The 20,875-nt window shown below is 49.6% G+C and overlaps 1 protein-coding gene and 1 pseudogene across 1 annotated transcript; both read left to right on the forward strand.

The window, feature by feature from the left end:
* The first annotated feature begins 1,144 nt into the window (after positions 1–1,144).
* On the forward strand, positions 1,145–2,067 carry LOC104068777 (olfactory receptor 14J1). The gene is given in 2 exon segments (XM_009571701.2): positions 1,145–1,733; positions 1,736–2,067. Coding segments are annotated over 2 exon segments (921 nt in total).
* Positions 2,068–10,543: 8,476 nt separating this feature from the next.
* On the forward strand, positions 10,544–11,500 carry LOC128850624 (olfactory receptor 14A16-like; annotated as a pseudogene).
* Positions 11,501–20,875: the final 9,375 nt, after the last annotated feature.

The raw sequence follows: 20,875 nt of genomic DNA on the forward strand, positions 1-20,875 counted from the left end.
CCTGCAAACAGGCAGGTTTGTGTAGGTGAGGGCACAGCGGCTGGGATGAGGTCTGCCAGCAGGGAAAAGGCACGGGACAGGGAAAAACCTGCAAGGAAAAAATCACTAGGCAGAAGAGATAGGATCAGGGAATGAAAGGAACTTAAAACAGAGATGTTGTGGGAGGGAGAATTGAGAGAGCTCTGTGTGCTCCCCTCCAGGGCAGCCCCTTCCTCTGAGCAAGCCCCCTTGCCTCCTCTCCCACCCAGCAAAGCCTCTGCCCTCAGGGCTCTGGGCTCCAGGGCTGAACCCCCTCCTCTGCAGCCACAGCTCCAGTGCCCTCTCCAGAGCCCAGGGGCTGAGAGCAACTGCCCGGCAAGGTTGGTGTCTGGGAGGGGGCGAGCACAGCTGGGGAAGGGGAACGCTGTCTGTGTGCCCGGCTGCCTCTGCCCTGGAACATGGAGAAAGAGAGTGAGGCCATTCTCACTCAGACCCTCACTCTCTTTCTCACTCTTTCTTCCCTCATCTCTGTTCTTGCTGTTGTTCTCTCATTCTTGCTGCCAGGATCTCTGAGGATGGGAGTTGCTGCAGCCAAGTCAGGCTCTGGTCTCCTGACTTCTCCGGTACAGCTGTGTCCATGGCAGTAGAGTGTCCAAGCTATTATTGCACAGTGGGGCTGTGGGCAGTGCAGTCTGTGCCATTCCCTGAGGAATGAAATGATCCTCTCTTACTGTGAGACACTCCCTCGCTTTGGTATCTCCTTGAAGTTTCCTTCCAAACACTGAGCTGCACTCCAGGGTGCCAAACTGTTCTATCACATCGTTGTATTACCTTGAAAGCCCCATGGAGAAGCGCAGAGATGCTACGAGAGAGGAAATGCTGTTGGGTTTGTGAAATGAGCTCTGTGTGTCCTGGGCTGAAAGTGGAGTGCTGAGACCTTAGGAAAGGGTGAGACACTGAATGGCCTGAGGTGGATCCCTCTGCTCTCAGCAGGGCCTGGTGGATTTTAAGGTGAACATGGGACTGTGATTACCCTCTGTCTCAGAAAGGTACAAGCAGAGGGTAGCTGGGAACAAGATGGCTTTGATTTTGCTCAGAGAATTCTCCTCTAACTTCTCATTGTCCTTTTCCTTCTGTTAGAGTTCCCCATGCCCAGAGGCAGCAGATGTCCAACAGCAGCTCCATCACCCAGTTCCTCCTCCTGGCATTCGCAGACACACGGGAGCTGCAGCTCTTGCACTTCTGGCTCTTCCTGGGCATCTACCTGGCTGCCCTCCTGGGCAACGGCCTCATCATCACCACCATCGCCTGTGACCACCACCTCCACACCCCCATGTACTTCTTCCTCCTCAACCTCTCCATCCTTGACCTGGGATCCATCTCCACCACTGTCCCCAAATCCATGGCCAATTCCCTCTGGGACATCAGGACCATCTCCTACTCAGGATGTGTTGCCCAAGTCTTCCTCTTTGTGTTCTTGCTTGGAGCAGATTTTGCCCTTCTCACGGTCATGTCCTACGACCGCTACGTTGCCATCTGCAAACCCCTGCACTACGGGACCCTCCTGGGCAGCAGAGCTTGTGTCCACATGGCAGCAGCTGCCTGGGGCGCTGGGTTTCTCAATGCTCTGCTGCACACGGCCAATACATTTTCCCTGCCCCTCTGCCAGGGCAATGCTGTGGACCAGTTCTTCTGTGAAATCCCCCACATCCTCAAGCTCTCCTGCTCAGATGCTGCCCTGAGGGAGGTTGGCTTCTTGTGTTTAGTGTCTTTTTAGCATTTGTCTGTTTTGTTTTCATTGTGGTGTCCTATGTGCAGATCTTCAGGTCAGTGCTGAGGATCCCCTCTGAGCAGGGACGGCACAAAGCCTTTTCCACGTGCCTCCCTCACCTGGCCGTGGTCTCCCTGTTTATCAGTACGAGCTTTTTTGCCTACCTGAAGCCGCCCACTATCTCCTCCCCATCCCTTGACCTGGTGATGGCAGTTCTGTACTCAGTGGTTCCTCCAGCACTAAACCCTCTCATCTACAGCTTGAGGAATCAGCAGTTGAAGGATGCAGTGTGGAAACTCATGTCTGGCTCTTTTTAAGCAGCCACAAACTGCCCATCTTCATCTGTGTGTCACTTGCAATGTACTGCACTGCAGAACCAGCCTTTCTTTGGGAGCTTATTTAGATTCATTTTGGGAGTTATTTTTTCTTGGTTTTGATGAAGCTGTTGACAGAGTAATGTCATTGTTCCTCCCACTGCTGTGTCAGTGTTTCCCTGTCTTGTGTGACCCAGAGACTGTGTAAATGAGCAGCCGTGCTCTGTTCTTCTTTAAGGAAAATAAAGACCCCAGCAGCCACTTGTTTGTCCATGATCCTTCCTCCAGGACTTTCTCAGGAGCTGCTGGGTCACCTCCAGATGTGGAGGGGGAAGAGTCCAGCACTGCAGAGAAACAGCACTTGGTCTTTCTAGAGCTGCTGTCTTGGCATCTCCATGATCTTCTGAGCCCTTGTGCTGGTGGAAGCTCTGAGTGCTCTGAGCTTGGTCACTCTCCTGCGATTGGGCCGTGCTGGGATCACAGGAGGGGACAGGCAATGGGCATCTCTGTGACTGGGCTGATGTCCATGGGGTTGCTCTGACGGCCTGTGGGACTGAGAGTGCCTCAAGTTCACTTCACTTGGAGAACAACGTCCCCTGGAGACTGCCTGAGTGCAGCACTGGGCTGTGCTGCCTTGGACCGAGATCTCTGTGTCCGTTCTTCATGGTGTGGGACATCTCATCTGAGTGCAGAGCAGGGTGACCAACCACAGCTCTGGGAGTGGCAGCAGGAGAACAAAGACCCTGTGACTGCTGCTGTGCAGAGCCGCTGCGTGAGCACGGGGAGGGCTCTGTCTCTGAACACCCTGTGTGTGAGATGAGGGCACAACGTGTCCCAGTTCTGCCCCTGAGATCTGGCAGCAAACGATGGGAAGTGGTTGGTTACCCTTCCCTCCCTCTTAATCACAAAGGGGAATCGGGAAAGGAAAAAAGTCCTAAATGTTAAAATAAAAGGATGGATATAATAAAAACAATAAAAACTCATGCTCTTACTATCAGTAACACTTAGGCTAATGCTCATGTGGGTGCCAGAGCTTGTTTTAGTACCAGTAGTAGTGTTAGAATCATAGAATCACATCGTAGAATCATGAAATGGGTTGGGTTGGAAGCGACCTTAGAGATCAGCCAGATTTAACCCCCTTGCCATGGGCAGGGACACCTTCCACTGGATCAGGTTTCTTACAGCCTCATCCAACCTGGCCTTGAACTTCTCAGTACTAAAACTAACACTAATTTATATACAATGATATCAAGGCATTTGGCCCAGTTATAGATTGCAAACAACCAGCAATTGTCCCCTGGGCACCCTGGGGAAGCTGAAACAGGGAAATCATTCCAGATGAGTCCCAAACACCAACCATTTCCATGTCTGGCTGCACCTCCCAACCATGGGGAGGGACTTCAGCTACAAGGAAACCTCTGTCCTCCTCCTTTGCTCACTGATACCCAACTCCACCACTGTTATCAATAAAAAGGGAACCCATTTCCTACTGACATTTCTCGCACCCCAGTCCCACAGCTCTCGCCACTGCTGGGCTCTCAGCCAAACCCTTTCTCACACAGCTCCAAACACATCAGGGGCTCATGGCCTTGTCTCATCCAACACGGAGAACGTCCATGGATTGGGATCCCCCAGCTGCCCTGGGGCCTTGCTCAGTGTTTCCCCCTGAAAGGTTTCTCAAAGCCCATCTCTCTCAGCCTCTCCTTGTCCATAATGTGCTCCAGGCCCAACCATCCTTCTGGGCTGGGCAGGACTCGCTCCAGGCTGGGCAGGGTCTTCCTTGTGCTGGGAGCCCCGTCCTGGACACAGCAGCCCTGATGTGTCCTGTGGTGGGTTAACCTTGTCCAGCAGACGGACCCCCCCAGCTGCTCCCTCCCTGCCCGGAACCAACGGGACAGAGGGAGAGAGTGAACCAGAAGAGCTCATGGGCCGAGAGAAAGCAAAGGTGGTTCAGTGACCAATGACTGTCACTGGCACAGATGTGTGGACTTGCTGAAGGTCTATGTAATTTATTGCCAGTTAAGAAAGTTTTGGATTATGAGAAACAAGGACAAAATATTAAAGCCCATTTCCCTCACACTTTCTCCCACACTCAAATGCCTCCATTGCTCCCAGTTCCTCTGCCCAACCCAACTCCAGGAGGAGCATGGAAGATGAAGAAGAGTGGGTGAAGAACATCTCCCCCCTTCCTTCCTCCTCACACTCTTCCCCTGCTCCAGCGTGGGTCCCCTCCATGGGATCCCACGGTATTTGTGGTCAAGGCTCTGCGTGGTCCATTCCCTTCTCTCTACCCCGTGTCAGGGCCCTGAGAGCATCCAGGGGTCTTCATGGTGTCGACTGGCAACTCCTGGGCCTCCACCCACCCCTCTGTCCATGGCCCAGGAGACACTGAAACCAGGCATGACTTTCAGCCCCAGCTTGATCTGAGCTGTAGGTGTGCGGCTCTGCAGACACAGACACAGACACAGCCTGGCCTGTCCATGGACCGTGTGGAGTCAGACTGGCAGAGTCACTTCCCAGCTTCATCCTTTTGATCTGTATAATGGAATGGCACTGGTGCCCTCCAAGTGTCAGACCCAGCTGATTGACAGAGGCCTGGGACATTTCTTCTTCCTTTCTTCCTATCACTTGGTCAGGTTTTGGGAAGAGAGGAAGGAAAAGCAGGTGAGGTTTCAACCTGTCAATGATAGACAATGGGGAGCAGAGCCCTCACATATGAAACGATCTAAAGGCAATGCTTGTTCAAAACTGTTCTCTTCTTCCTTTCATGGAGCTCTTAAATTTTCCCCAGGAACCTGGAAGCTCTGAGATGCCTTCACCTCCCTCTCTTTTAGCATTAAGCTGACAGAACCCAAGTCATTGTGTATGAATTCCTTTTCCAGACTAAAGCACACCATGGGCTGGAGATGGGCCAGGAGACAGGCAGAAGGATGCCACTCCTCTGGACAAGAAGGTGGACATTCCCAGGTATCACAGGAGCCATGGACGACCGATAGCTGTGCTCATGGAGCTGGTCAAATGCCCAAATACTCTCTTTTAATCAGGGCCTCGGTGCCTCGTTGATGTCTAAAGTCTCTCTGCGGATGCTGACATGGACTGAGCAGCCTGGTCTGACCTCAGAGCTGGCCCTGCTTGGAGCTGGGAATTGGACTAGAGGTCACCTGAGCCATCTTATTCCCTAAGTTTTTCTATGAGCATAAGATGTAGAGACCCACTTAGCAGGTTGCCCCGAGCCTCCCCCCACAGGCCACAGTGTGCCCTCACACCTCATGCTGTGGGCCCCTAACTCCATCCTGGCAGATCTCCTCCAGATCCTCTCCAGTTTCTCCACTTTCCTTTTGAACTGTGAGACTCTTTGGGTCCTGTGGCATCGTCCTGGTGCCAGAAGAGTGAGGGCAGTGATTGTCTCCTTTGCACAGCGTCAAGAGTTGCTCCCTCTGCTCCCTCCCAGTGAGTGGCTGTGGGTGGGCAAGAAGTTGTCAGGGGGACACGGCCAGGACAGCTGACCCCGGCTGGTCAGAGGGAGATTCCACAACATAGATGCCATGCTCAGCCGTAAAACCTGTGGCATAAGAAGGAAGAAGTGGAGATTTTTATAGCTCAAGGTGACGGGTGGTGGTAGACAAGTGGGGTGTCAGTCTGCTTGAGGGAGGTGGCAACTGATGGTATTTGCATTGGTCTTCGGTTTGGATTATGTCGCTTTTTATATTTTCTTTTTCACCTATTAAACTATTTTTAGCTCAGCCCACATGGAGAACCATAGAGCAGCATGGGCAGAGACCTGGCCAGCTGAGGAGTGCCCTGAGGAGATGGACCTGGGCACAAGGACGCTTGCTTGACCTCACTCACGAGAGACTTCCACCAATCCCATGCCCTTTCAAAGCAGATTTTCCAAAGAACTATTGATCTTCTCCTGGAACTTCCTCAGCCTGGAGAAGAGAAGGCTTCAGGGAGACCTCATAGCAGCCTACCAGTACCTGAAGGGGGTCACCAAGAAGGCTGAGGAGGGTCTCTTTACAAGGGCATGGAGGGATAGGACAAGGGGGAATGGCTTTAAATTAGAAGTGGGAAAGTTCAGATTAGACATTAGGAAGAAATTCTTCACAAAGAAGGTGGAGAGGCTCTGTCCCAGGTTGCCCAGGGAAGCTGTGGATGCCCCCTCCCTGGAGGTGTTCAAGGCCAGGTTGGATGGGGCAGCCTGGTCCAGTGAGAGGTGTCCCTGCCCATAGCAAAGGGTTTGGAACTGTATGAGCCTTAAGGTCCCTTCCAACCCAAACCATTCTATGATTCTGAAAAGTATTGAAATAAACTAAATTTTTTTGGGGGGGGGTTCACTTTAAAATCTTCCTCTTTAACAACACTGAGAATGACTCCAAGGAGCTGTACAAGGCTTGAAGACCTGAAGAAATCTCCAGGCAGAGAAAGAGCTCGTTAAGGCTTTCTGTATTATAATGAGACCCAGGGTGGATTTGCTGATGAGCCCTTGAACCTCAGCTGCTGAGAGGAGGCTGAGGAAACATCTCAAGAAGTCAAAAGTAGAACTCAAACTATCTTGAAGTCTTAATTGGTCTCAGTGAGAACAGTTCCTGACAAAGCCTCCCCAGGGACTCGTTAGGGACGATAATTGGAGGCCATGATTGCAGGCAGACAAAGGCACTGTGCAGGCAGCTGTGAAAAGCCTGGGTTTTCCTGATGAAGCAGAAAGGCCAAGCCCTGACCCCCAAGCCCTTGAAGGCAGATCTGGCTTTGACCACAATGATGCTGGTGGCATGATGATTTTCATACTGCCGAATCAAACTGGGAGCAGTTATTGCATGTAATTCCAAAGAAAGGGCTACAGAGTTATGTGCGATGCCATGGCTCTCGCACTGCTCCATGGAGTTGTAGAAGAGTTCAGTCATAGAAAGGTAGGGTCATAAAAGGGTTGAGTCATAGAAGAGCATAAGATCACTTCAGTGCGAGAATTGTCAGGTCATAGAAGAGTAACAGAAGAGTTGGGTTTGAGATGGTTAATAGAAGTGTTCGGTCACAGAGGACTCATAGCTGGGTTGGGTCATAGAAGTCTCATAGCAGAGCTGGGTTATAGAAGTCTCGGGTCATAGAAGAGTGAGGTCATAAAGGGTTACAGAATGTTTGTCATGGAAGAGTTGAGTCATTGAAGTGTGAAAGTTTATTGGGGGTCTCCAAGAGTTTGGTCACAGAAAGGTCATAGAAGGTTCAGTTTGGGAAGAGTTGGTTCAGAGAAGGGTCGGGTCATAGACAAGTCGTAGTACCGTGTACTCATAGAAGAGTCATAAAAGGATCCTGTCATGGAATGGTCATAGAAGAGTCAGGGAACAGAAAAGTCAGAGCAAGACGTGTCAGGTCATATAAGAGTTTGGTCATAGAAATTTTAGGCCATAGAAAAGTCGGGATATAGAATGGTCAGAGAAGAGTTGTATCATAGACATCTTGGTTCACAGAAGACTCAGATTTTCAAAGAGTCAGGACATAGAGAAGTCATTGAAGAGTGGGATGATTGAAGAGTCAGCTCATAGAAGACTGGTTTGGAAGGTAGGTGGTAGTGTTGGGTCATAGAAAGAATATATCATAGAAGTACCAGGTCATAGAAAAGGCAGTTCATACACAGAGGAGTTTGGAGGATTCATATCATAGCGGGTCAGGTCAAAGGAGTGTCACGTAATAGCAGGGTCCCAGAAGAGTTGAGTCATAGTAATGTCTGGTCATAGAGGTGTTGCAGCATAGATGATTTTCGCCATAGAAGAGTTGAGTCCTTGAAATTTGCATCATAGAATAGTCAGAGAATAATTAGGTGATAGATGTTATGGGTCAAGGAAGGCCAGAGTCGTGGAAAGGCCTGGTCATGTAAGAGATGGGTCACAGAATGGTTGGGTCATAGCTTATTCAGGTCATAGAGGAGTCGGGCCATAGAAAGTCATAGAAGAGTAAGAGAAGGATTGTGTCATAGAAAGCTTGGGTTATAGAAGGGTCAAATTTTAGAAGCGTTGGGTTATAGAAGAGTTGGGTCACAGAACGGTCAGGTAGAAGGGCCGGGGAAGTATCATTTATGCTGGGATCTGGTCATAAAAGTTTCATAGAAAATGTGGGTCATAAAAGGATCATGGAAGGATCACCTCTGTCCCTTATTAAATGCAGCAGTGGCCACTCAGTATAGGTTTCTTCTTTAAGGGTTCCTGAAGCAGCAACAGCTCTGTCACCAGCACTAACAGCTCCAGCTCCTCCTGCCTGTGCCCCTGGCTGAGGGCATTGCTGCCCACTGGGGCTGAAGCCCTGCAGCGGTGGCACCAGGCAACCTCATCCCTGCCATGAGAAAACCTGGGACCAAGCGCCCAAGACCCCGTGTGTGCAAAGGCTTTGCTTAGAACAGAGACGTGGGTGGGACAGAAGAGAGCTGAGTGTCTTTCCACGCTGAGATCTGAATACCCAGGATGAAATGCCTGAATTCACCCCATGGAAACGATCCTCCCAGCTTGGAGAAACGAGATCATTCCCTGTCACCTTCCTGCTGTCCTATCTAATTGTGGGAGAAAATAAAGTGCTTCTCCTGTCCAGCTCTTTTTCTGACAGGAACAATGACAGTGCAGGACAGAAGTGTCTCTGCCAGCTGAGGGAGGGAAGATGAGGGATGGCTTCAGGCTGTTTCTCAGCAGGTTCCCCTGGAGCCCCAGGGACACCTGGAGGGAGCCCCGAGGGGGCAGAGAAAGGGCTGCCTTGGGCTGCTCCTCTGCTGCTGAGCTGGGCTGGGCTCCTGGCACGGAGGGAGCTGGTGGCAAGTGGGCAGCGCTACAAAGAGCCATCTCTGGGCAGGAGCAGCTCCTCTGCAAAGCCCAGCAGGGCTGAGGGCACTGCCTGCAGGCAGCGAGGGCAGAGGAGGGAGGCACAGAGAGGGCAAAGGCACGGTGGGGTGGGAGGAAAGAGGAGGCTTCATTTGGAGAAAATCTTCACAGTCCTTCTCCAGGTGAGTCTCTGGGTGCAGGACAATGCAGGTGCTGTTCCTGGAAGGATCTCCTAAAGCCAACACAGCCACAGCCTGTGGGATCTGTCAGGAGGGCTCTTGCTGTTTCTCCAGCAGAGAGAAAAACAGAGTGAGTGCTCAGCCTGCCCGGGGAGTTCCCCATGGAGGGACAGAGAGAAGGTATGGGGGGAAGAAGCACCTCCTGGCAGGAGAGGGTCTTTCTGCTTTCAGGAGGTGCTGTGTGAGTCAGGGCTGCTCACAGCTCCAAATGCCTTCAGGATATTTCTAAGAGGAAAAGATCAGGGCAGAGATTCTGTTAAAGATAAGGAACTCTTTCTCTCTTTTTCACTTTCCTACTCTTGGGAAATTGGGGGGGAGGGGGAGAGATGAGGGAGGGAGAAGGCAGAGAGAATGGATCATTTTTTTTTTCTGTCTTCTTTTTCCTGTGTTCTTGTTGTTGCTCTCTTGTTCTCGCTGCCAGGCTCTTTGGGGATGGGAGTTGCAGCAGTCGAGTCAGGCACTGATTTTCTGATTCCTGCCATGCAGGTGGAATGGAAAGTCCAAGCTTTCATCTCATCTGTGGGGCTGTGGGCAGTGCAGTCTGTGTCATGCCCTGAGGAATAAGCTAACTCTCCCTTACTGTGAGATACTATCATTAGGACACTGAGTTATCTCCTTGAGGTTTCTTTCCAAGCTGTGAACTTCCCTCCAGGATGCAAAGCTGTCCTGTCACCTCTCGGTGTTACCTGAAAGCCCCATGGAGAAGGGCAGAGATGCTACAAGAGAGAAAATGCTTTCAGTTTTTTAAATGAGCCGTGTGTGTCCTGGGCTGAAAGTGGGTGCTGAGACCTTAGGAAAGGGTGAGACATTGAGTGCTCAGCAGTGGGGTTCTCCTCTCTCACTGCCTGGTGGCTTTTTAGGTTAACATGAGAATTACAAGCCCAGGGCAGCTGGGAACAAGAGCGAGGGACAGAGCAGCTCCCCTCCCTCTGCACTGAGCCACAGGCAATGCTCTCGCCTCGCAGGACTCCTTCTGATCTCTGTGAGTGCAGCAGAGATGCTGAGGGGTTTTCACTTCCAGGAAAATCTCCAGCTGAGATGGGAGTGAGCTGCAAAAAAAACCCTCTCCCCCTAAAACACTTTTGTGTTTGGGGAGTCTTAGCACTGGGAGTGCAGATGCTGCCGAGCCCTTCTGCACCAGGAGCAGTTTTATCTGACAAATTTCAACACCAGAACTGTCCCCACCGTCCCCATGAGCCCCTGCTGCAGAGCAGGGCTGAGTCCTGGCAGCCAGCGGGCAGAGGCCCTGCTTGTCCCAGCACAGTCAGCCGGCACCGAGCAGGGCTCCAGGCACGGAGCTGAAGGAAGGGCTGTGAAAGGAAAAGCAGTGGCAAGCGTACAGTGTGAGAAATGGCTTTGATGATTTTACTCAGACTCCTAAGTCTCCCCTAACTTCTCACTGTAATTTCGTTTTGTTCAGTGCTTCACATCCAGAGGCAGCAGATGTCCAACAGCAGCTCCATCACCCAGTTCCTCCTCCTGGCATTCGCAGACACACGGGAGCTGCAGCTCTTGCACTTCTGGCTCTTCCTGGGCATCTACCTGGCTGCCCTCCTGGGCAACGGCCTCATCATCACCACCATCGCCTGTGACCACCACCTCCACACCCCCATGTACTTCTTCCTCCTCAACCTCTCCCTCCTTGACCTGGGATCCATCTCCACCAATGTCCCTAAATCCATGGCTAATTCTTTGTGGGACACCAGGACCATTTCCTACTCAGGGATGTGTTACCCAAGTCTTTCTATTTATCTTCTTGTGTGCTGCAGAGTATTTTCTTCTCACGGTCATGTCCTACGACCGCTACGTTGCCATCTGCAAACCCCTGCACTACGGGACCCTCCTGGGCAGCAGAGCTTGTGTCCACATGGCAGCAGCTGCCTGGGGCGCTGGGTTTCTCACTGCTCTGCTGCACACGGCCAATACATTTTCCCTGCCCCTCTGCCAGGGCAATGCTGTGGACCAGTTCTTCTGTGAAATCCCACAGATCCTCAAGCTCTCCTGCTCAGATGCTGCCCTGAGGGAGGTTGGGCTTCTTGTGTTTAGTGTCTTTTAGCATTTGGCTGTTTTGTTTTCATTGTGGTGTCCTATGTGCAGATCTTCAGGTCAGTGCTGAGGATCCCCTCTGAGCAGGGACGGCACAAAGCCTTTTCCACGTGCCTCCCTCACCTGGCTGTTGTCTCCCTGTTTATCAGCACTGGAGCATTTGTTTACTTGAAGCCCTCCTCCGTGTCATCTCCATCCCTGGACATGGTGGTGTCATTTCTGTACTCAGTGGTGCCTCCAGCACTGAATCCCCTCATCTACAGTTTGAGGAATCAGCAGCTCAAGGATGCAGTGTGGAAACTGATATCTGGATGGCTCTCTGAATCAATGAACTGCTCATCATCTTCTGCATAGCAGTTATCATGCAACTCATGGCAGGCCCAGACTGGCTTCTGTATTTGTTTTCAGTGTTCCTGGTTTATAATTGGGATAATGTTGTCATCCTGTTTTTAATTCACAGTCTTTTCTTTTCTTTCTGATTATCTGTGTAAATGAGGAACTGTGCTCTCTGTGTGTTTCAACAAATTAAAGGCAGATTCATAGAATCATAGAATCATAAGGTTGGAAAGGACCCACTGGATCATTGAGTCCAACCATTCCTAACACTCCCTGAACCATGCCCCTCAGCACCTCATCCACCCATCCCTTAAATACCTCCAGGGAAAGTGACTCCACCCTCTCCCTGGGCAGTCTGTTCCAGGGCCCAATGACCCTTTCCATGAAAATTTTCTTCCTGATGTCCAGCCTGAACCTCCCCTGGCGGAGCTTGAGGCCATTCCCTCTTGTCCTGTCCCCTGTCGTTTGGGAGAAGAGCCCAGCACCCTCCTCTCCACAACCTCTATTCAGGTCGCTGTAGAGAACAATAAGTCTCCCCTCAGCCTCCTCTTCTCCAGGATAAACAACCTCAGCTCTCTCAGCTGTTCCTCATAAGACTTGTTCTCCAGCCCCTCACCAGCTTCGTTGCTCTTCTCTGGACACGCTCCAGAGCCTCAACATCCTTCTTGTAGTGAGAGGCCCAGAACTGAACACAGTACTCAAGGTGCGGTCTCACCAGTGCCGAGTACAGAGGGAGAATCACCTCCCTGGACCTGCTGGTCACACCGTTTCTGACACAAGCCAAGATGCCATTGGCCTTCTTGGCCACCTGGGCACACTGCTGGCTCATGTTCAGTCTCTGTCAACCGACACCCCCAGATCCTTCTCGTCCAGGCAGCTTTCTAGCCAGACTGCTCCCAGTCGGTAGCGCTGCATAGGGTTGTTGTGCCCCAAGTGCAGGACCCGGCATTTGGCCTTGTTGAACCTCATGCCATTGGTCTCGGCCCAGCAGTCCAACCTGTTCAGATCCCTTTGCAGAGCCTCCCTACCCTCCAGCAGATCCACACTTCCTCCCAGCTTAGTGTCATCTGTAAACTTGCTGAGGGTGCGCTCAATGCCTTCATCCAGGTCATTGATAAAGACATTGAACAGAGCTGGACCCAGTACCGAGCCCTGAGGAACCCCACTTGTGACTGGCCTCCAGCTGGAGTTAACTCCATTGACCACCACTCTCTGGGCTATCCAACCAGTTTTCAACCCAGAAGAGTGTGCGCCTGTCCAGGCCAGAGGCTGACAGTTTCTGAAGCAGAATGCTGTGAGAAACTGTGTTGAAGGCTTTCCTGAATTCCAAGAAGACTACATCCACAGCCTTTCCCCATCCAGTAGTTGAGTTACTTTGTCATAGAAGGAGATCAGGTTAGTTTGGCAAGATCTGCCTTTTGTAAACCCATGTTGACTGGGCCTGATCACCCGGTTCTCTTGCATGAGCTTCATGATAGCACTCAAGATCACCTGTTCCATGACTTTCCCCGGCACTGAGGTCAGACTGACAGGCCTGTAGTTCCCCAGATCCTCCCTGCAACGCTTCTTGTAGATGGGCACAACATCAGCCAGCCTCCAGTCCAGTGGAACTTCCCCAGTCAGCCAGGACCGCTGGAAGATAATGGAAAGGGGTTTGGAAAGGACATCTGCCAGTTCCTTCAATACTCTTGGGTGGATCCCATCTGGCCCCATAGACTTATGAGTGTCTAGCTGGGCAAGCAAGTCTCTAACCTCCTCCTCCTGGATCATTGGAGCCTCATTCTGCTCCTCTAACTCCTGGGTTTGTACACAGAGGGAACAACTTTCCTTACTATTAGAGAATTAGGTAAAGAAGTCATTAAGTACCTCAGCCTTGTCCTTATCCCCTGTCACTGTTGTTCCTTCTGCATCCAATAGGGACTGAATATTCTCCCCAGTCCTCCTTCTCTTCTTAATGTATTTGTAGAAAGATTTTTTATTATCTTTCACAGCCTTAGCCAATTTGATTTCTACTTGGGCGTCAGCCCTCCTGATTTTTTCCCTGCACGATCTCACTTCCTCCCTGTAGTCCACCCAAGATGCCTGTCCCTTCTTCCAAAGCTCATAGACCTTCCTCTTCTTTTTGATGCCTCTCAAGATCTCCCTGCCCAACCGAGCTGCTTTTTCCCCTGCCGGAGCATGGGGCTGATTCGCTCCTGAGCTGTTAGGGTTTCATTTTTGAAGAGCTCCATTGCCCGTAAGGACTGTCTCCCACGGGAGTCCAAAGTCCAAAGTCTGCCCTCTGGAAGCTTAATGGGACTGTTCTGCTGTTGATGTACTGTTCTACAGTACACACAGTACAGAGAGCACCCAGTTTACCCAGTACACCCAGCACCCAGAGCACCCTGCCCATGCAGTGCCCATAGGACACACAGCACCAGTTCAACCAGTGCTCCCAGTAGACAGAGCGGTGCAGCACAGCAGGACCATTTTTGACAGTGGATATTGTCCCAGCTCAGCCAGGACACCCAGTACTCCCAGTTCACCCAGGACAGAGCGCACCCAGTCCATGCAGTGCCGGTAGGACACGTGGCACCTGTTCAACCAGTGCTCCCAGTACACGCAGTGCTGCAGCACAATAGGACCATCCTTGACAGCGGCTATGGTCCCAGTTCTCCCAGTATAGCCAGTAAACACAGTTAAGAGAGCACCCAGTTGTGGGGGTCCGCAGCGGGCTGGGACCCCTGCTTACTGCACCCGGAAGGAGGTCATGGGACGGGAAGTGGGCAGACAATATAAGACCATGCATGAAAGTAGTACCATCCATTCACAGATTGTTTATGTATAAGCTAATCCAATCCTGCGGAGACGCGTGTGTTAATAAAGGGTATAAGAGGCGCGCGTAACTTCAATAAAGAAACGTGCTGCCACATCACCGTGCCGTGTCTCAACAGCGACATCTGGTGACCCCGACGTGATATAGCGAGCGATTTTCTGAGAGTTTTAATTTTGGGGTTCCCCGAGGTGGCACAGCCACTAAAAAAGAGTTTTCGGCAAGAATAGCCAAGAGGAGCGGCGAGAGAAGCTGCTAAAAGAGTTTTCAGTGGGAATAGCCAAGAGGAGCAGCGAGAGAAGCTGCTAAAAGAGTTTTCAGTGGGAATAGCCAAGAGGAGCAGCGAGAGAAGCTGCTAAAATAGTTTTCGGCAATAACAGACAAGAGAAGCGGTGAGAGAAGCTGCTAAAAGAGTTTTTGGCAAGAACAGCCAAGAGGAGCAGCGAGAGAAGCTGCTTAATTCCGGATCCGGGACTTTTAAGAAGACACTTAGTGCAGGTGAGCTGCTGGGGAAAAAGATGGGAGTTTCACTAACAAAAGAGTAGGAAATGATTATAAGCATGTGGAAGCAAATACTAGAAAAGAAGAGGGTAAAGCTAGAGGAATCAATGTTGCAAAAGATGCTTTTATGGAGCAAGAGACAGGGTTATACTGCAGATATAATAACATCATTTACTGTTTCAAATTGGAAAGAAATAGGCAACAGCCTGTTTGATAGCGCTTCACACGGAGACAAAGAATCAGTATCTTTGTTAACCACATGGTGCCTTTTGTTTGATACTTTGAAAGACTTTAAAAAACAGAGGGATTGGGCAGAGCAAGATCTTTCACCCCTTGCCTCCCGAGATGAGCCTCCATCTGCTGAGGATCTGTTAACGGAGCAAGAGCAATTTTCTATATTAACTGCTGACCCAGACTCTGAATCTCTATCTGAGCTTCACACCTAAATTCAAGAAATCTGGTAACGCGCCCAAAGAATAAACCATCTCGGTTAGCGCGAAAAAGTTTTCTTGTTGATGAGTCAGACGATGAAACAGACTCAGATGATCCAATGGGTCCTTTCCAACCTTGTGATTCTGTGATTCTGTGATTCTGTGAAAGCCGACTGCGGGTTAACCCCATAACGCCGTCCGTCCCCCTGAAGAGCGAGGGGCACCCGAAGCGTACAATCCCTTGGTACTCCTGCCTTTGCCAGATGAGCCGGATGATTGGGACCATCCCGTGGCGGGGGTGGGGGAGGGGGAACACTGAGGTGACTGCTTCAAAAAACAGAAAGAACGAGGCTAACGCCAAGCCAACCTTTGGGGGTTCCTCGGTAAACCTCAAACCCCTCAGGCATGGGATTCACCCTCGGCACGGGTTACTGTGAGACCATATGATCCCTGCTTATCTTGGCAAAAAGTAAAACACTGGGCTATGCTAGAAGGGCAGTGGACGTTGTCCGAGGCAATAACTACACCCTTAAAGGAACGTGACCCGAATCCTGTGACAGCTATGGCATTCCCGGCGGTCTGGGGGGGATCCAGGACAGGGAATTATGGATGAGCACAGACCATACACCTGGAAAGTAATACAGGAACTTCAGAAAACTGTTACACAGTATAGTCCCAGCTCCCCTGCAACAATGCAATTGTTTCGATTATTAACTATGGAAGAAATGACACCATATGACTTTGCCCAAATCGCACAAATTATGTTTCAGCCTGTTCAGTGCACAGGTTTTCGAAATATTTGGACTCAAAGGGCAGAAGCACAGGCAATACGGAACCTGCAGCTCCCCGAGTCAGATCCCTGATATGGGAACGGTGCAGATGTTTTAACAGGAACTGGGCAGTTTAGTAATCCACAGCATCAGGCTCAGTGGCACCCTGCAGTGCTTGAACAGGTAAGAGCAGTAGGGCTTGAAGCACTGATGAGAACAGCTGAGATCGCTGAACCGAAGGATAAATATACAATAATTACACAGGGAGTTCGAGCGCCATTTTTACAATTTGTAGAGAGGCTGCGGGCTGCTGTAGAACGCCAAGTTTTGGATGACTATGTCAAAACACTGTTGATCACACAGCTGGCGCGAGATAATGCTAATGCAGATTGTCAAAAAATAATACGTGCCTTGCCAGGTGAGCCGACTCTTGAAACTATGATCATGGCTTGTGCCCAGATGGGGTTGGGTGACCAAAAACTGGCTGCTGTCGCTGCTGCTATGGCAGCCATGGGAACACCTGACAAAGGATGTTGTAAATGTAACCAGACTGGACATCTCAAAACTGCCTGTTCAAATAGACAAAAGAAGAATACTGGCACTGGTAGATCAGCGATCACATCAGCTGTCAGCAGATGTCTCAGGTGTGGGAAAGCTGGACACTTTGCTAAGCAATGCCAGTCCAAATATCACATCAATGGAGAGTTGCTACAGCCGGGAAACGGGAGACAGAGCGAGGGGGGCGCGCCCAGACACAAATACCCGTGCCCATGAAGAACGCTTGGTCTCCTGCAATGCGGCCCCAGACCTTTGCGACCTCTTATCAGGAAAAACAGTGGAGCAGCAAGGATGGATGTATCCACCTCCAACACAGTAATTATTAATACACAGAGAGTACACAAGGTCCCTCTGAAAGCGTGGGGGCCCATTGGTTAAGGACTCAGTGCTTTACTTATCGGACGTTCCAGTGCTATCTTACAAAACATTCTAGTTCGTGTGGGAGTAATTGATGAGGATTGTACAGGACAGATTTGTGCAATGGTTTCTACTATCATCCCCCCTGTTACAATACAAGAAGGACTCACATTGTGCAATTGGTGCCTTTTAAAAGCAGTGTTCTTAACACAGAACAAGTCATCCGTGGAGATGGGGGATTTGGATCCACTGGACCACCTCAGATTTGTTGGTCACAACCAGTCTCAGACACAAGATCACAAATGAAATGTATCCTTGTTATGAACACTGCTTTTCCACATTCCATTCAAATATCTGGACTGCTTGACACAGGGGCTGACGTTACTATCATTGCTCGAAGGGACTGGCCTGATTCCTGGCCCGTGGTACCTGCAACTTCTGGAGTAATGGGACTAGGAGGTATGGCTACTGGTCTCGTTGCAGCAAAACCTGTAATTATCACAAATCCTGAAGGGCAAAATGCCACTGTACGACCTTGTATTACTCCAGCCCCCTTAAACCTCTGGGGAAGAGACTGTTTGGGACAATGGGGAGTCCGTATCACAACGGATTTTCCATAGGGGTCACTATCCAGCAGGGCACTAAAAACCCCACTTTAAGGTTGCGATGGCTCACAGATAAGCCAGTGTGGGTGGATCAGTGGCCCCTTAACAAAGAGAAACTCACAGCCCTGCACACATTAGTGGTAGAACAGTTAGCTGCAGGCCATATTGAAGAGTCATACAGTCCTTGGAACACACTGGTTTTTGTGATCAAAAAGAAATCAGGAAAATGGTGAAAGATCAATGAAGTGCTTGCAACCATGGGGGCACTACAGCCGGGACCACCTTCCCGAACAATGATTCCAATACAATGGGACATATTGGTCATGGACTTAAAATATTGTTTCTTTACAATTCCTTTAGATGAAAATGAAGTAAAAAAATTTGCTTTTACAGTTCCTTCAACTAATCATGCAGAACCCACAAAAAGATATCATTGGAAGGTTTTACCCCAAGGGACGAAAAACCCACCTACCATCTATCAAAGGTTTGTAGCCCAGGCACTGAGTGTTGTGGCAGAAATATCCTGAATGCTATTGCTATCATTATATGGATGACATCTTATTGGCTGCTGCAATGTCAGAACAATTGGGAGAATTGGAAAGGGACACTAGACAAATGTTGGAATGTTATGGCCTGGTCATTGCCCCTGAAAAGGTACAACGTGTTCAACTGTGGTTGTATTTGGGCATGAAAGTGCTGGCCAAAACAGTCCAACCTCAGGCAATTGAGATAGTAACTGAAATCAGGACTTTAAATGATGTTCAGAAAATAGTTGGAATTATAAATTGGCTGAGACCCTATTTGGGCCTTACATCATCACAAATACAACCCCTAGTCTATCTGTTAAAAGGGGACACAGATATTGCAGCACCCAGGGTTCTAAATAAGGAAGCCAGAAATGTTCTGACCCTTGTAGAGCAAAGCCATTCAGGAAAAGCATGTCTGGCGCATTGACCTGACTGTAATTGTGCAGGCATTGGTCTTTGTGGAAGGCTCAATGCCCTATGCTGCGCTCGTGCAGTGGGATCATGGGTGGGAAGACCCCCTCCATATATTGGAGTGGATCTTCTTACCATTTCGAACAAAAAAGGCTGCTCCAGGATTATATGAACTGTTAGCTCAACTCATCATAAAAATCCGAACACGATGTGTGGAACTATTGGCACAAGATCCGGAATGTATTGTTACTCCTCTACAAGTTCAATATTTTGAATGGTGTCTTGCCAATAGTTCTGCACTTCAAGCAGCGCTACTGAATTTTACACGCCAGATATCGTACCGTGTTCCTTCCCATCCACTTTGTAAACTGGGAACTCAAATCTCTATGGCACAGAAATTGTTAAGCCAAACAGCACCTGTTGATGGACCCACAGTTTTCACAGATGGGTTTGGGAAAACAGGAAAAGCTGCTGTTACATGGTTTGATGGACAAAATTGGCAACATTTAATTGAGCATCAACAAGGCTCCCCACAAGTGGTGGAATTACGAGCAGTCACATTGGCATTTCAACAGTTCCCACAAGCCATAACTGTGGTAACTGACTCTGCTCATGTTGCAGGCCTAGTGCAGAGATTGGATAAAACAGTTCTTGGACAAGTGACAAACCACCTGTTGTTTGGAGTTATGAAGCTCCTGTGGGAAACTGTACAAGAACGCAGCCTACCCTGTTATATTCTACACATAAAAAGCCATACTGACTTACCCGGTTTTATAGCAGAAGGAAATGCCCGGGCTGACCAATTAGTATCTGCGGTAGCATTGGGACCAGTACCAAACATTATGCAACAAGCAATTGCTTCTCATCAATTTTTTCACCAGGGTCACAGAGTACTCAAGAGACAGTTTCAGCTTTCTACTACTGAAGCTCAATCTATCGTTGCCTCATGTCCCGATTGTCAAGGCCAACATTTTCCAACAGTTTATGGAGTAAATCCTAGAGGCTTACAGGCCCTACAAATTTGGCAAACTGATATAACTCATATTACAGAATTTGGCCAACAAAAGTATGTACATGTATCAATTGATACCTTTTCTTCTGTCATTATTGCTACTGCACATACGGGAGAAGCAGCAAAAGATGCTATTGGGCATTGGCAAAAAACCTTCGCCACCTGTGGTGTTCCTCGACAAATTAAAACTGACAATGGTCCCGCTTATGTTTCTGGGCGAGTGAAAGCATTTTTACAGTCTTGGGGTGTCAGCCATGCTACAGGTATTCCTCACTCCCCCACCAGTCAGGCACTTGTAGGATGTGCCCATGGTACACTTAAGTGCCTTTTACAAAAACAAAAGGCGGGAATGTCTGGGGAATCACCTGAAGCACGGCTGAACAAGGTGATGTATGTATTAAATTTCTTAACTATCAATGAGGAACATCAGAATCCCCCAATGGTTCGACATTTTGAATCCTTGAAGTCTACCACAGCTCTCTCTGATGGAGTGAAGGTTCAAGTGAAGGACCTTCAAAGTGGTCAGTGGTCAGGCCCATGCAAGCTATTAACGTGGGGTCGAGGGTATGCTTGTGTTTCCACAGATGAAGGACATCGGTGGCACCCTGCTGTTGTGTTCACCCTGCTGTGGATAAGCCACGGAGGCCACGTGTGGAGAATCAAACAGCCGGAGATGAGTGTGATGGATAGCCCTTGCTAACATCAAAGAACTGCCATAACAACTGGAGTATAAATCATGTACCGGAACCACAAGTTAGAGTTTTTAGGATCAGTAGAAATAGAGTATAAGTCATGTACTGGAACCACGAGTTAGAGCTGTTAGGATCAGTAGAAATGGAGTATAAGTCAATGCTTGTATACCTTTCAGATGCACCTATGATATTACTCAGCGCGGTCAAATGTTGATGTTGCTTTACTTGCCTGTTTCAAGAGTGGGTGTGTTTGTAGTTGTGCTGTCGATGTTGCTCTGCATTGAGTGTCTGCTGCGAAGGGCCCCGCAGCGGACAACACAGGCAATCTTTAACGGGCAATTTTCTTTAGCACAAATACAAAAAGGGGGAATTGTGGGGGTCCACAGTGGGCTGAGGACCCCTGATTAATGCACCCGGAAGGAGATCATGGGACGGGAAGTGGGCAGACAATATAGGACCATGCATGAAAGTAGCACTATCCATTCACAGATTGTTTACGTATAAGCTAATCCAATCATGCGGAGATGCGTGTGTTAATCAAGGGTATAAGAGGCGCGCGTAAGATCAAGCACCGGCCGGTCAGCCCTGTAAAATCAATAAAGAAACTTGCTTCCACATCACCGTGTCGTGTCTCAACAGCGACAAGCCCTGTGTGTCCTGGGCTGAAAGTGGAGTGCTGAAACCTTAGGAAAGGGTGGATCCCTCTGCTCTCAGCAG

Source organism: Cuculus canorus, unplaced genomic scaffold (genome assembly GCF_017976375.1).
Source record: "Cuculus canorus isolate bCucCan1 unplaced genomic scaffold, bCucCan1.pri scaffold_124_arrow_ctg1, whole genome shotgun sequence".
Lineage (NCBI taxonomy): Eukaryota > Metazoa > Chordata > Aves > Cuculiformes > Cuculidae > Cuculus > Cuculus canorus.